General features: G+C 41.4%; 1 protein-coding gene across 1 annotated transcript; it reads right to left on the minus strand.

Annotated features, from left to right (window-relative positions):
* Positions 1-140: 140 nt before the first annotated feature.
* Positions 141-12,266, minus strand: PCYOX1 (prenylcysteine oxidase 1). The gene is made up of 6 exons (XM_086700919.1): positions 12,086-12,266; positions 10,798-11,004; positions 9,572-9,746; positions 4,377-4,588; positions 3,893-4,045; positions 141-3,468 (listed from the first exon to the last, which is right to left on the minus strand). Exons 1-6 carry the CDS (start codon positions 12,195-12,197, stop codon positions 2,810-2,812), a joined length of 1,518 nt encoding a protein of 505 aa, XP_086557045.1. The 5' UTR covers positions 12,198-12,266; the 3' UTR covers positions 141-2,809.

Below are 12,266 nucleotides of genomic sequence, written 5' to 3' on the forward strand. Positions count from 1 at the left end.
AAGAACCTGCAAACGTGAGCAGATTTCTTCTGAAACGTTAACTGTAATTTTCAACTCTTGTAGTAGTTTTGATGTACTCTTGACTTTTCCAAGTACATCTGTATTCCAGGTATACTGCAATTGAAGTAAAACACAGGAAGTAACGATATAGTTGTTTATTTTGAACATAAACAGGGAAGATTTTTTGAATACAAGAATAGAAATAGAACTCTAGAGAAAAACATTCCAGTGTTTTGTGGTTCTTTGTAGAATATAAAGAATAGAAATAATGCTGCCCATAATATATTCATCTAGGTCATAAATTTTATGGCGCACAAACTCAGATGAAAAGATACATTACAGATGGTAATATCATAAACCTAACTTCAAGAAACCTACCAAGCAGATGCTGTACTTTTTGTGATCTGGTAAAGCCTACAAATCTTAAATCACTTTAACACTGTATAAAATGTATATTCGGGTGAGTATGTAAGATATTTGCAAACCACAACATAATGGATGGCTTATATGTATCTCTAAAATGTTTCTTCTGGCTTATAAAAAAATGTTTACAACAAAATAGCTAGAGCGATCAAACCAACTTAATCCCAGTAAGGGGAATTGATGTCAAGTCTAGTACATTTTTACTCTTCTCTGGCAGCTTTTTAAATTTTCACTGATATGGACAGGGATTTTTTGCAACCACATAGAGCTAAATTATAGAACTGGTTGTACTAAGCATGCTTCCTAGACCAAGAGCATCACGTAGGAACTTAACAGAGATGCATATTTTCATCTTATGCTTGATATGTTGATAATATGTTTTGCTCTTGGAGGAAGCAATTTCCAGTGCCCTTTTGGAAAACAATCAGATACAACAGCAACATTTTAAATTGGGGTTCTGGTAAGTAAATACAGATATCACAAAACAAGTCTGTGAGTAATACAAATTAACTATTACCAGTTTTTATTCACCAATCTTTAGCATATATATAACACAATATTACATTCTCTACAATATTGTCTTCATTAAAACCACAGGGGAAAAAAATGTGACTGCGTCTTAACAAGTAAAATTTTTAAAAAGCTGACCTTTTGACAGAGCATAGATTTAATCACCGCCTTTACATCAAATATATCTTGGCAGTTTTATCAGCATATTAATATTCACAATTATAGTAGAGACAAAATCATTTTAAGTAAGAATATCATTTTGCTGAATATCTACTGCCATAATCTGGTGATGGACTTTTTTGTCTCAACGATACTTATTCTGTTATAGTTACTTTTATTTATTTATTTTTTTTTAATTTTTTTTTTCAACGTTTATTTATTTTTGGGACAGAGAGAGACAGAGCATGAACGGGGGAGGAGCAGAGAGAGAGGGAGACACAGAATAGGAAACAGGCTCCAGGCTCTGAGCCATCAGCCCAGAGCCTGACGTGGGGCTCGAACTCCCGGACCGTGAGATCGTGACCTGGCTGAAGTCGGACGCTTAACCGACTGCGCCACCCAGGCGCCCCTATAGTTACTTTTAGAATTCACAAGCTTTTACTTGTTTTGTCCTACTAGTGACTAGAGAGACAGCCATTGATGATCTTTGTATGATAGATGTAGAACTGGTTCTTAAGTTTGGTTGCATATTAGAATCATTTGAGAAGCTTTAAACTCTTACAGATTATTCCAGTGTGCAGCCAAAGTTGAGAACTGCCTTAAAAACAAGATTTCAGCAACCGGTTTCTCACCCCAAATGCTACAGTAGTTTTAGAAGCATTTAAGTTTGAACATAATGCTGGATTTGATTGTGGTGTCATTCTGGATCTCCTAGTGTCAGCTGCTCTGGAGAAATCTAAGTTGCCTCTTGTCTGTCAGTGCTTACTATCAAGATTACTACTAGAGTTCTTATTGAGAGAAATGATTCTTCACAAAAATGAGCCTGCTTTGATAATGCATTCAGTTTCTTGGGACTTTTAAGGCACTAAAAACCCTTTGGAGACATCTTAAACCCCCACATTAGTGATTCTCAACCCAGGTTGCACCTTAGAAACTTTTTAGCTACAATGCTGAGATCCTATCCTCAATCCATTAGATCAGAATCTCTGGTTGCATGGGGGTCTTTCAATATTTCTTAAAGTTCCATAGGTGAGGATTTGATAATAGACTGCCACTTTCTTAAATCAATAGCCTATATTTGCTTTCATTTTACTTGAGATTTTTGTATGACAAAGTTCTCCTAAGGCTTCTGAATTTCACCCCTAATAAAATCAAGGGGGAAGGAATCCAAAGAATATTCAGAAAGTCAAGGCTTCTAGCATGGGCACATCTACTTTGAAAAAGTATAAATTAAAGCCAAGCATAGGATACCAGCTCTAATAGTTAAGTGTTAACTATCTGACTGAAGGTCACTTCCAGCTGTGAAGCACAAATGAACTAGTCCCCAACTAAAAGTTAACATCTTTAAATTCTTTCTCAAGTGCTCAGCATGAAATAAATCCAGGGCCCCCACCCACCAGACCTAGTGAATCAGAATCTCCAGAGGAGCTAGAGAAACCACATGCTTAACAAACTTCAGGTGATTCTATACTGTTGGCAGATATTAAAAGAAGAGTTAAGAAATTTTGGAGATGGTATAAAGATAGTAGTTAACCCCTTCATGCTTAATTAGAAACCTGTTATTTTCTCATGACTCACTGGGATTACTTTTGTTAAACAGTACTAATATATGGCAAAATATCAGATTCAAAATCATCTCTGCTCAGATTGTGTTCTTTTTTGCCAGTGATATTCCATTTGGAACCAGGAGGGGGAAAAGAAAGTGATCAGTATCATTTCATAGTTCAGTTTTAAGTTTCTCATATAAGTCCTCTTGGTCAATCATGTCTGTGTGCCCATTCCAGCGATGATAAGCAAGGAGAGCGGCATTGTGGGCTGCAATGGCACTCATTTCCATGGCACTTGCTGCACACTCTATGCCATTGAGGTAGTAAAGTCTATCGTGGAGTATGATGGAGGGGCATTTCTCTGGAGGCTTATAGCGAGGATATGCAAGCCATGGCTGCTTCACAGCATAATCATAAGACAAAAAGAGCTTTAATATTTGTTCTTTAGTGAGGATTTCTTGAGAAAAGATCTTCCAAACATGCGCCCTTTCTGTTGATGGTTGAGGATTATCCTTTTCTGTTACAGAGGACACAATCCCAATGCTATTAATGAACAAATCTGAATTATCAGTGGTTAAGATTGTACTGAGATCAAATTTGTCTAAGGCTCTAGAGCTAAAAAGAGTTGAATTCAGTTGCCCCTTAATTAAAGTTGTCACTATATGTTGGTAGTACTGATGGAATTCCTCAATTGGAGGATCAAAGTTGAGAAAAGTTATGTTGGACATTTTTCGATTCAATGGAGTGGCCACCAAGACGATATCATAGAAGTCTGAACGTGTCTCAGATCCAATTTGGTAGACCACTTCATACATCTTTGTGGGATTTCCTAGAGGAAAGAAGCATTCATGTTAGTCTTTCTAGCACACTATACTTTATACCTTCCAAAAATAATTATGTTAATAGTTTATAAAGTAGAAAATAGTTAAGGTATAATTCTAAGGAATTAAAAAGACGTTTAGGGGCACAGGGGGTGGCTCAGTCAGTTAAGCGTCTGACTCTTGAATACCATGTCAGTAAGTAAAAAATACAGAATTTTTACTTTTAAGAATGAGATTATTCTTTAATTCCAAGGAAACATGCCACTGTACTTGAGCGCATTTGGGAATATTTCTGTGTGGCACAACATACACACAATTTATAATTCCATCATTTGGAAATGAGTGCAAGATGACAGAAGAGTGGTTTTTCTCCCTGAGCAATTATTTTCTAGAGGGGAAATAAGGAACAATAAAATAGAATTTCAGGCTCACCTGTCCGCTTGGTCCTTGTTTTCTCCTCTATGTACATTACTGAGCCAGTTATAAGGTTGCTTTTGGACGCACGAAGGAGCCCTGAGCAAACAAGTTTATTTCCACCTTCTACTGCCCAAAGGCCAGAATCCGCACAGGACATTGATACTGCCCCTGTCAGTGGTAGGGAAAAAAAAAAATGTATTTTAATTCTGACTCTGTAAAAGTCCCTCTACCTACTTTCTCTTCCCAATTCAGGTGAGTTCTACTCCAAATGTCTCCAGACATTGCCAAATAGCCCCTGAGGGCAAAATCTCTATGAAAGCTAAGGACTCTCTCCCCCTAAAAATGCACAGATCTACATATACACAATTTTGCCAACAATGTCTGAGGTTTCAGAAAAAGGTAAGTCTTCTCTAATTCATAGCCTAAAGTAAGGAGTCACCATACATCAGGTAAGCCCTTTTGTGAGCTAATATCCATAATATTCCAAGCCTGGGCTTACCCACAAAGCCATTGATGTTCATGCTTTGGCCATAATTGACCCTCATGACAGGAGCAACAATTTCATTGAGGAATTTCTCAGAGAAGCCTGCTTTCTGCAAGGTTTCAAGAAGTGTTCGGTTAAGCATTCCAAGGAATTCGTCCCCTCCAAGAGAATGTAGTAATTTTTCTACGCTACTGAAGGCATAGTCATGAGACTGGTAGCGGTAGATCCTTTTGAAAAGAAGAGGAATAGCCATTAAACACCAAACAAGATGGGAAGGGAAATTGCATCATAAGATTCAAACTTTTCATATCTCCTTCTACTGAACTTCTACCTATCATGTAAGATGCACCTCAGTCACCATCTTCCCTGGGTATCCCAGAAGTTCTTATCCCCATCCCTACTCCCACCTCCTCTGGAAGTACACTGTCCTTGTATACTCTTCTGCATTAATAAGGTCACTGCGAGCACTTTTAAAGAAGTGGGTATGTCATATGTCTCCTTCAACTTTTTATCTTCCAGCAGCAGTTAAACATTTCTAAAATTAAACTTTATCTTTCCACCAGGCTTGATCCTCTCCACCCACCCCCTATCCCAGCCAAAATGTAGGCTGGGATGTTCGTTCACTGCTAACATCCCACAAGTCATCCTCAGTTCATCTAATTCCAAATTTAAATATTTTCACTTCTGCTTCTCCCATCAAAAAAGAAAACCTTACCAGTCTTCACAACATCTCTCTTCATTCTCATTTCCCTGATCTTAACTCAGGATTTATATTCAGACTACCAAGCTGAATAACTGATCTACCTACCTGCTTCCAGTTTTGTTTCTTTGAAACATTTATGAATCAGAAACCTAAAACACATCTTTTGTCATCAGCTTATGCAAAAAACAACTTGTGGGGTGCCTGGGTGGCTCAGTTGGTTAAGCATTCGTCTTTAGCTCAGGTCACAAACTCGCAGTTTGTGGGTCCAAGGCCCACTTCAGGCTCTGTGCTGACAGCTCAGAGCCTGGAGCCTGCTTCAGATTCTGTGTCTCCCTCTCTGGTCCTCCCCTGCTTGTACTCTGTCTCTCTCTCATAAATAAAGATTTAAAAAACATTTTTTAACTTCTTACTGCTGCTTAGTAAATAAACTCCTGACCAAAAAAAAGGAATGTATTTTAGAGCCAAATTCATCAAGTCTAACTGCCTTTGCTCTAACTGCAGACAGAGAAACAAGTAAAAGAACTCAAAGTCTCATGACAAGTAGAAGGCTCAAGCACAAGCTGCCCCCTGTGCCCTCAACCACACACTTAACCCTCCACTGAACAAACCTGACCCATTCACTGATACCTGAAAATGCTCTGTCTGCATGTTGCTCCAACACTACATTAGCTCTTCTCTCCAACCAGAACACACTTCTTTCAGCTTGAACCCCACCTGCTCTGCAAAGTTTTGCCCAACTTCCCAGTTCACAGTACCCATGCCACTCATTCAGCACTATTACTTAATTTTTAGAAAATCCCACCTGATATTTTCTTGAACTTCACGGACTTAAAAGAATATCCACATAAATTAGTTGATGCTGACTTCAAAATGTTATTTTTCAAGTGAAAAAATGAGAAAAGTTATTTTTCAAGTGATACAAAAATGAGAAAGGATTCCTCTCCCTCAAGGAGCATACAGTTAGGTATAGGTAATAAGGCATATGCGCAGATAAGTAATGAAACAAAGGAAGAAATAGGTGCCAAAGAAAGATCTCTCTCAGTGATCCCAGGAGGAGAATTTTTACAATTTTCTTCTCTCAAAGTTGTAAAGTTTTTGAGCAGGGACAATGTCACATCCATTTCAGTATTACCTCCTATCTACCAGTGAGTATAGTATATAAAACATTGAATACATTTTTGTGGGAAAAATTAATACCAGTGCCCAAACTGAGAAACAAGTCACTCCTTCCAACCATATCAATCCCTAGGAACTTAAAAAAAGTAGAGGGTGAAAACACGGAGTTCTCACTTGAGAAAACAGACTGAGACAAAAAGGGATTCTCAGTAAGATTTAACAGCTGCTTACTCATCAGAAACCATGAAGGCCAGAAAGTAGTGGGTCAAGGTGTTGGTAAGGCTGGTTCCTTCTGGAATTTCTGATGGAAGATTCCATTTCTTGCCTTTTTCAGTTTCTATAAACCACCTGCATTCCTTGGCTTGTGACATCTTCCTAGCATCATTCCAACCTCTTGTTCCCATCATCACATTTCCTACTACTCTGATCCCCCTGCTTCCCTCTTACAAGGACTCTTGTGATTACACTAGGCCCACTTAAATAAGTGAGAATGACCTCCCCATTTCAAGATCCCCAATGAAATCATTTCTGCAAAGTCCCTTTTATCATGAAAGGTAACACATTCACAGATTCCAGGGATTAGGGTATAGACATCTTGCAGGGGCAGGGAGGCATTATTCAGCCTACCACAGGGGGCTACTCCATCGATACAAACAAGAGTTAATAGTGCCTTGCATCAAAGTGTAGCAGTGATGTTAGTGAGAAGTGATGGAATTCTACATACATTTTAAAAACTGATAGGACTGGGGGACCTGGGTGGCTCAGTCAGTTGAATGTCTGACTTCAGCTCAGGTCATGATTTTGTAGTTCATGGGTTCGAGCCCCACATTGGGCTCGCTGCTGTCAGCAGAGCCCACTTTGGATCCTCTGTCCCCCTCTCATGCCCCTACCCCACCTGCTCACTCTCTATCAAAAAATAAACATTAAAAAAATTAATAAAATTTAAAAACTGATAGGATTATAGACAGACTGGATTTGGGAAAGGAGAGAGAGAAAAGAGTAAAACATTCAAAATATTTGTTAGGAGTAAGTGAAAGGATCAGTCTCAGGTCAAGAAATGTTAAGGGGCACCTGGGTAGCTCAGTCAGTTATGCATCTGACTCTTGATTTCCCCTCAGGTCACGATCTCCCAGTGTCTGAGATTGAGCCCCACGTTGGGCTCTGTGCTCTCCCTCTCTCAAAAAGTAAACATTATGTTCTTGATTTATTGGAAGAAACAAATGTAGGATGCATGGCCCTTTGAACAACATAAGGATCAGTGCTATATATTTGATGTGTAAGCAAATACTAAAGACCAGAGAGAGGCAGTAATTCAAGGAAGTCTGGTAATTGTTTTCTAAATTTGAAAATAGTAGGGGCGCCTGGCTGGCTCAGTCCATAGATGATGTGACTTGATCTCTGGGGTCAGGAGTTAGGGCCCCACACTGGGTGTAGAGTTTACTTAAACAACAACAAAAAAGTATAATCTATGTATCCCATCACTGGGTCTTTTTCACAGTACTATAATATCCAGAATTCACTTTAAAAGTGATTTCTTAATTTCTCCCAGGGCAATTCTCTACATGCCAAGCAAGCCACGGGTAAGAAAACTAACAGATATAGGCAAGTCTGCATCTGGTGCCATCTGAACTTGATTTTCCTGTAGAGCATGCAGCAACACGCCACCTACCTTCTCTACAAAGTTACTGGCTATTTCCACCCAAGTCCTATATATTTTCTTAGTTACTGGTTTATTGCTTGTCTACTAGAACGTATATTCTTTGAGGACAGGGATGTGTTCTAGGTTCTACATCCACAGGATCCAGAATAGTGCCTGGCACATAATTAGGCAGTCAATATTTGGTGAATGAATGAAAGATTGCTACTTTAAAATAATCTGCACTGTAGCTGACCTTAATGTGCCCACTGGAAAGGTGTTCAAGGAATCATCCCAACAGTGATGTTTAGAAAGAGAAATCCCCAGGGTGCCTGGGTGGCTCAGTCAGTTGAGCTTCCGACTTCGGCTCAGGTCATGATCTCGCAGTCTGTGAGTTCGAGCCCTGCGTCGGGCTCTTTGCTGACAGCTCAGAGCCTGGAGCTGCTTCAGATTCGGTATCTCCCTCTCTCGCTGCCCCTCCCCCATTCATGCTCTGTCTCTCTCTGTCCCAAAAATAAATAAATGTTGAAAAAAAAAAATTTTAAAAATAAACACTAAAGGAAGAAAGAGAAATCCCCAACTACCCTAAGTTAAAAAGCTAGAGTGTATTTATCCTACTCAACCCTTAAATCTGTCCTTGTCAGTACTTAATCATATAACATGTAATTTTACCTTTTTTAACAATTTTACTACATTGAAACATTCATAGTAATGAAATATCATTAGCACGTACAAGCTGAATTTCTCCAGCATCTAAAATTGTAAACAAGCATAAAAATTAGCACAGGCCAATGGCCTTGGGAAAAAGGCTGCGTCTTTCAAAGTTAGACCAGTTATTTTATTTTTCCTAATTACCAAAACAATATACACAGAAAAGTTTGAAAATACAGAAACACTTAAAGAGGAAAAAGTGGAGGGGCACCTGCGCGGCTCAGTGGGTTAAGCGTGCGACTTCGGCTCAGGCCATGATCTCATGGTTCAGGAGTTTGAGCCCTGCATCGGGTTCTGTGCTGATAGCTCAGAGCCTGGAGCCTGCTTCAGATTCTGTGTCTCCCTCTCCCTCTGCCCCTCCCCTATTTGTGCCGTCTCTCTCTCAAATATATATAAAAATATTTTTTAAAGGGGGGGGTGGGGAGTGGCACCTGTATCCTCACTACCTGAAACAGTGCTGGAATTTAGTATCAATTTAAATTCTTGGGGCACACAGCTGATACTCTGCCTCAGGCTACTGGCTCACTGAAACATCATGTCACAATTAAAGTTCATTTAAGTTTTGTGGTCCTTTCTACCAGCTCTTACACACATTACCTCATTCATCCATACAATGTCAGCACAGTGCAGAGATTAAGTGTGAGAACTCTGGAGCCAGAATGCCTGGGTAGGAACTCCAGTTCCACCACTCACTAGGTAAGTGTACTTGCACACTTGAAACCTCTGTGCCTCCACCTTCCATATCTGTAAGAAGCTAATAACTATACCTGAGAGAGGTATCATAAGAATTCAAAGCATTAACATTTGTAGAGGATTTAAGAGTGTGTGGCAGAACTAAATAAGTATTTGCAAAATACAGTCGGAAGCAAAAATTATGCTTAATTTTCAAGTGGATAAACGGTCTGCATACTTTATATAAACCATTTGTCTAACAATCTTACAAACAGACCTTAAAATTAGGTAGAGAACTGTTTCAAGAAATTAGAATTTCTAAAGACCATCTAACTAAAAGGTCTTAAGTTAAATGGAAGGGGAAAAAATTACCTCATAAACTTGTCCAATATATCCTCTACCCACATGTGCATTCGGAGGGACTGAAATCCATAGTGCCAAATTAGTTTAATCATGTTAATTATGAACCAGCTGCTCTCCTCAAACACCAGAGTCTCTCCATTATACACCCCCATTAGGCCACCAAAGCCCTGAACAGTAGAGAGACCTGCAAAAACAGAAAGGGTTGGCTAAGTCAGTGGTTTCTGTGTTGACCAAATGAAAGAAGGTAATCTGAAGCTATCAGGGATACTCTGAAGTGAGTGAATTCCAGGTTTCCCCCAGTTCTCAGAAAACATATTAAAGGAGCTCTATCTTTAGAACAGCATGTAATACACTGCTCATTCATTATATTGTCCAAAAGCAGATATCTAAACGATGGGTCAGATGCTCATGCAGATATGTCAAAATTAAACTGGCTATTTTTAGTTGCAAAATACTAAAAAGTGAAAGGAAAATGCCAGAATACCAACTGAATTCAACTTCCAAACAAATGTTAGACAGGAGTATGACCAGCATAAGTTGCTCCTGGCATACATTTGTCCTCAGGAAGGAAAGAGAGACCACAGGAGATGTGGAAGGCAGCAAAGAGAAAGGAGGCATCCCCATTCCTGTGCAAATCCTATTTTGCATAATTGGGTATTTCAAATAACTAAAAGGAGGTATAAATTACACAATATTCCCTGAGCAAAGGGCCTGCAGAGGCCTGCTAGCCTTTCCTCACAACCTGTCTAGCTCCTCTGGTGGCAGGGAAGTAGTCATATGTTCCAGGTTCTAGGCACACGTCTGCACCCATGCCTGTGTGAGTGACTTTAAGCCAGACATTTCAAACTTTGGGCCTCATTTCCCCAGCTGTAAAATGAGTACACAAGGTTTCTACGGACTCAAACCATTCTTTGATTCTTCAGCTTGAACCCAGAGGTTTAAGAACTAAGAACAGCAACCATCCCCACCCCACCCCCAACCCCCGCCCCCGCCCAATGGCTGTAATTCCAGATAACTGAAGATACAGATAACTAGTGTCCCATTACGGGGAAAGTGGCTCCTAACTAAGCTTGTACTTGTACTAATTGCTAGCAGCAAAGTGAGGAAAACAGTTTTGCCAATTTCTCTGTAAAAAACAATTAGCAAAGCAGAAAAACTTCAGATCCCTATCTGATAAAAACATCCATGGATGGTCACACAGAAATCCACTTAGCTCTTAAGACCAAATGACATACCCAGGTCCTTGACAAAACGCTTCATGTGCAGATTTAAAGGATGGATGACAGAACCTCCTGCCTCGTATTCTTGCCCTCTAACAGTCATGGTGGCCAGGCGGCCTCCCACCTCTCCTCTTTCAAACAGGTCAATCTTCACATCTTTCCCAAATTTCTGCCGCAGATAATAGGCTGCTGAAGTGCCACCAATTCCAGCTCCAATAATTGCTATGGGTGGGGAAAAAAAAAAAAGGAACAGTTTCTTTCCCTCTCAGCTATGTGGGTTTTGTTTTTGAATAACAGATGTTACTTAAGGCTATAATCACCAATTTAGGGAAGCTGGGCACGGGAGGCAAGTCACAGTTGCCGTGAAGCTAAAACTCTGTGAATCTAGGCAGACGCTGTCCACCCACCCCCCCCCAACCCCGACAAAAGTGGTATTACATTCACGTGCAAATGGACATTAGAATTTTTTTTTTTTTTTGCCAGATCCCCAAGGGTTCTCACAGTTCTTTGTCAAGGAACCACTGGATCCGCACACCCTTCTTTGTGCCCAGCGCATGGGAACAGAGGAGGTGGGCCTTTCCAGCACGTATTTCCAATAAAGTGGCCGCCATTTTTACTAAGATTTGTTCTGTCTCATTAATACAGATAGGTTAATGTTCCCACAAAACAAAGCTTTACCGGGAATAAAAAAAGCAAAACAAACGCAGCAAAAACCATGAATGAAACTTGAGAGTGGATTATTGCCGCTGTGTAGTAGTCCTAGATAGGGAAATTGTGCAAGCTAGGGCCTCTAGGAGCAGGCCCACCTCAGCAAAGCAGGTGATGGAAATGGGGTTCCAGTTCAGCCTATCAAGGGAAGCAAACAGGGTCAGCTTGTTGGCACTGCTCAGTGTGCTACGGCCGCGTGCGCCTGTCATCCGCACAGCGAGGCGGCTCGTAGTTCCAGAACAAACCAGAAGACTGGCCTCCCAAAGGTGAAGCAAGGGAATGAGGAGACGGGCCTCCCCCTCCCCAGCCCCCAGGCCTCCAGAACAAGGGGCTGCAGGGACGCCTGGCTGCCCTCCGCCCACCCCAAGGCCCCCTCCCTGGCCCGTTCCCCAAGTGGGCACATCGACACGCCCGGGAAGACGCGGTCCCTGGGGCATCGACAGTGGCGAGCCAAGAAGACTATGACCTCCGAGAAGGATTCGGAGCGCGTGGCCTGGCGGGCTTCGCAGCCAACGGGCCTGGTGCACTGCGCAGCGGCCGCCCGGAGCCGGGCGCGCTCCAGCAACCCTCCCGCGCCGCCCCACCCCTCACCTACCGATCTTATCCGGCGGGGCCCGCAGCTCGGCGCTCCCAGGGCACCCCCAGCTGCACATCAGCAGCCACAGCCCCAGAAGCGACGAGCCGAGCTGCCCAGCCGTGCGCCCCATGGCCACCGGAGCGCAGCAGTCAGCTCCGAGCGCCCCACCGTCGGCCAGTTGCTGCGAGTCTGCGCGCTC

The sequence above is a fragment of the Puma concolor genome, chromosome A3, assembly GCF_028749965.1.
Source record: "Puma concolor isolate L17-30 chromosome A3, mPumCon1.1.hap2, whole genome shotgun sequence".
In the NCBI taxonomy this organism is placed as follows: domain Eukaryota; kingdom Metazoa; phylum Chordata; class Mammalia; order Carnivora; family Felidae; genus Puma; species Puma concolor.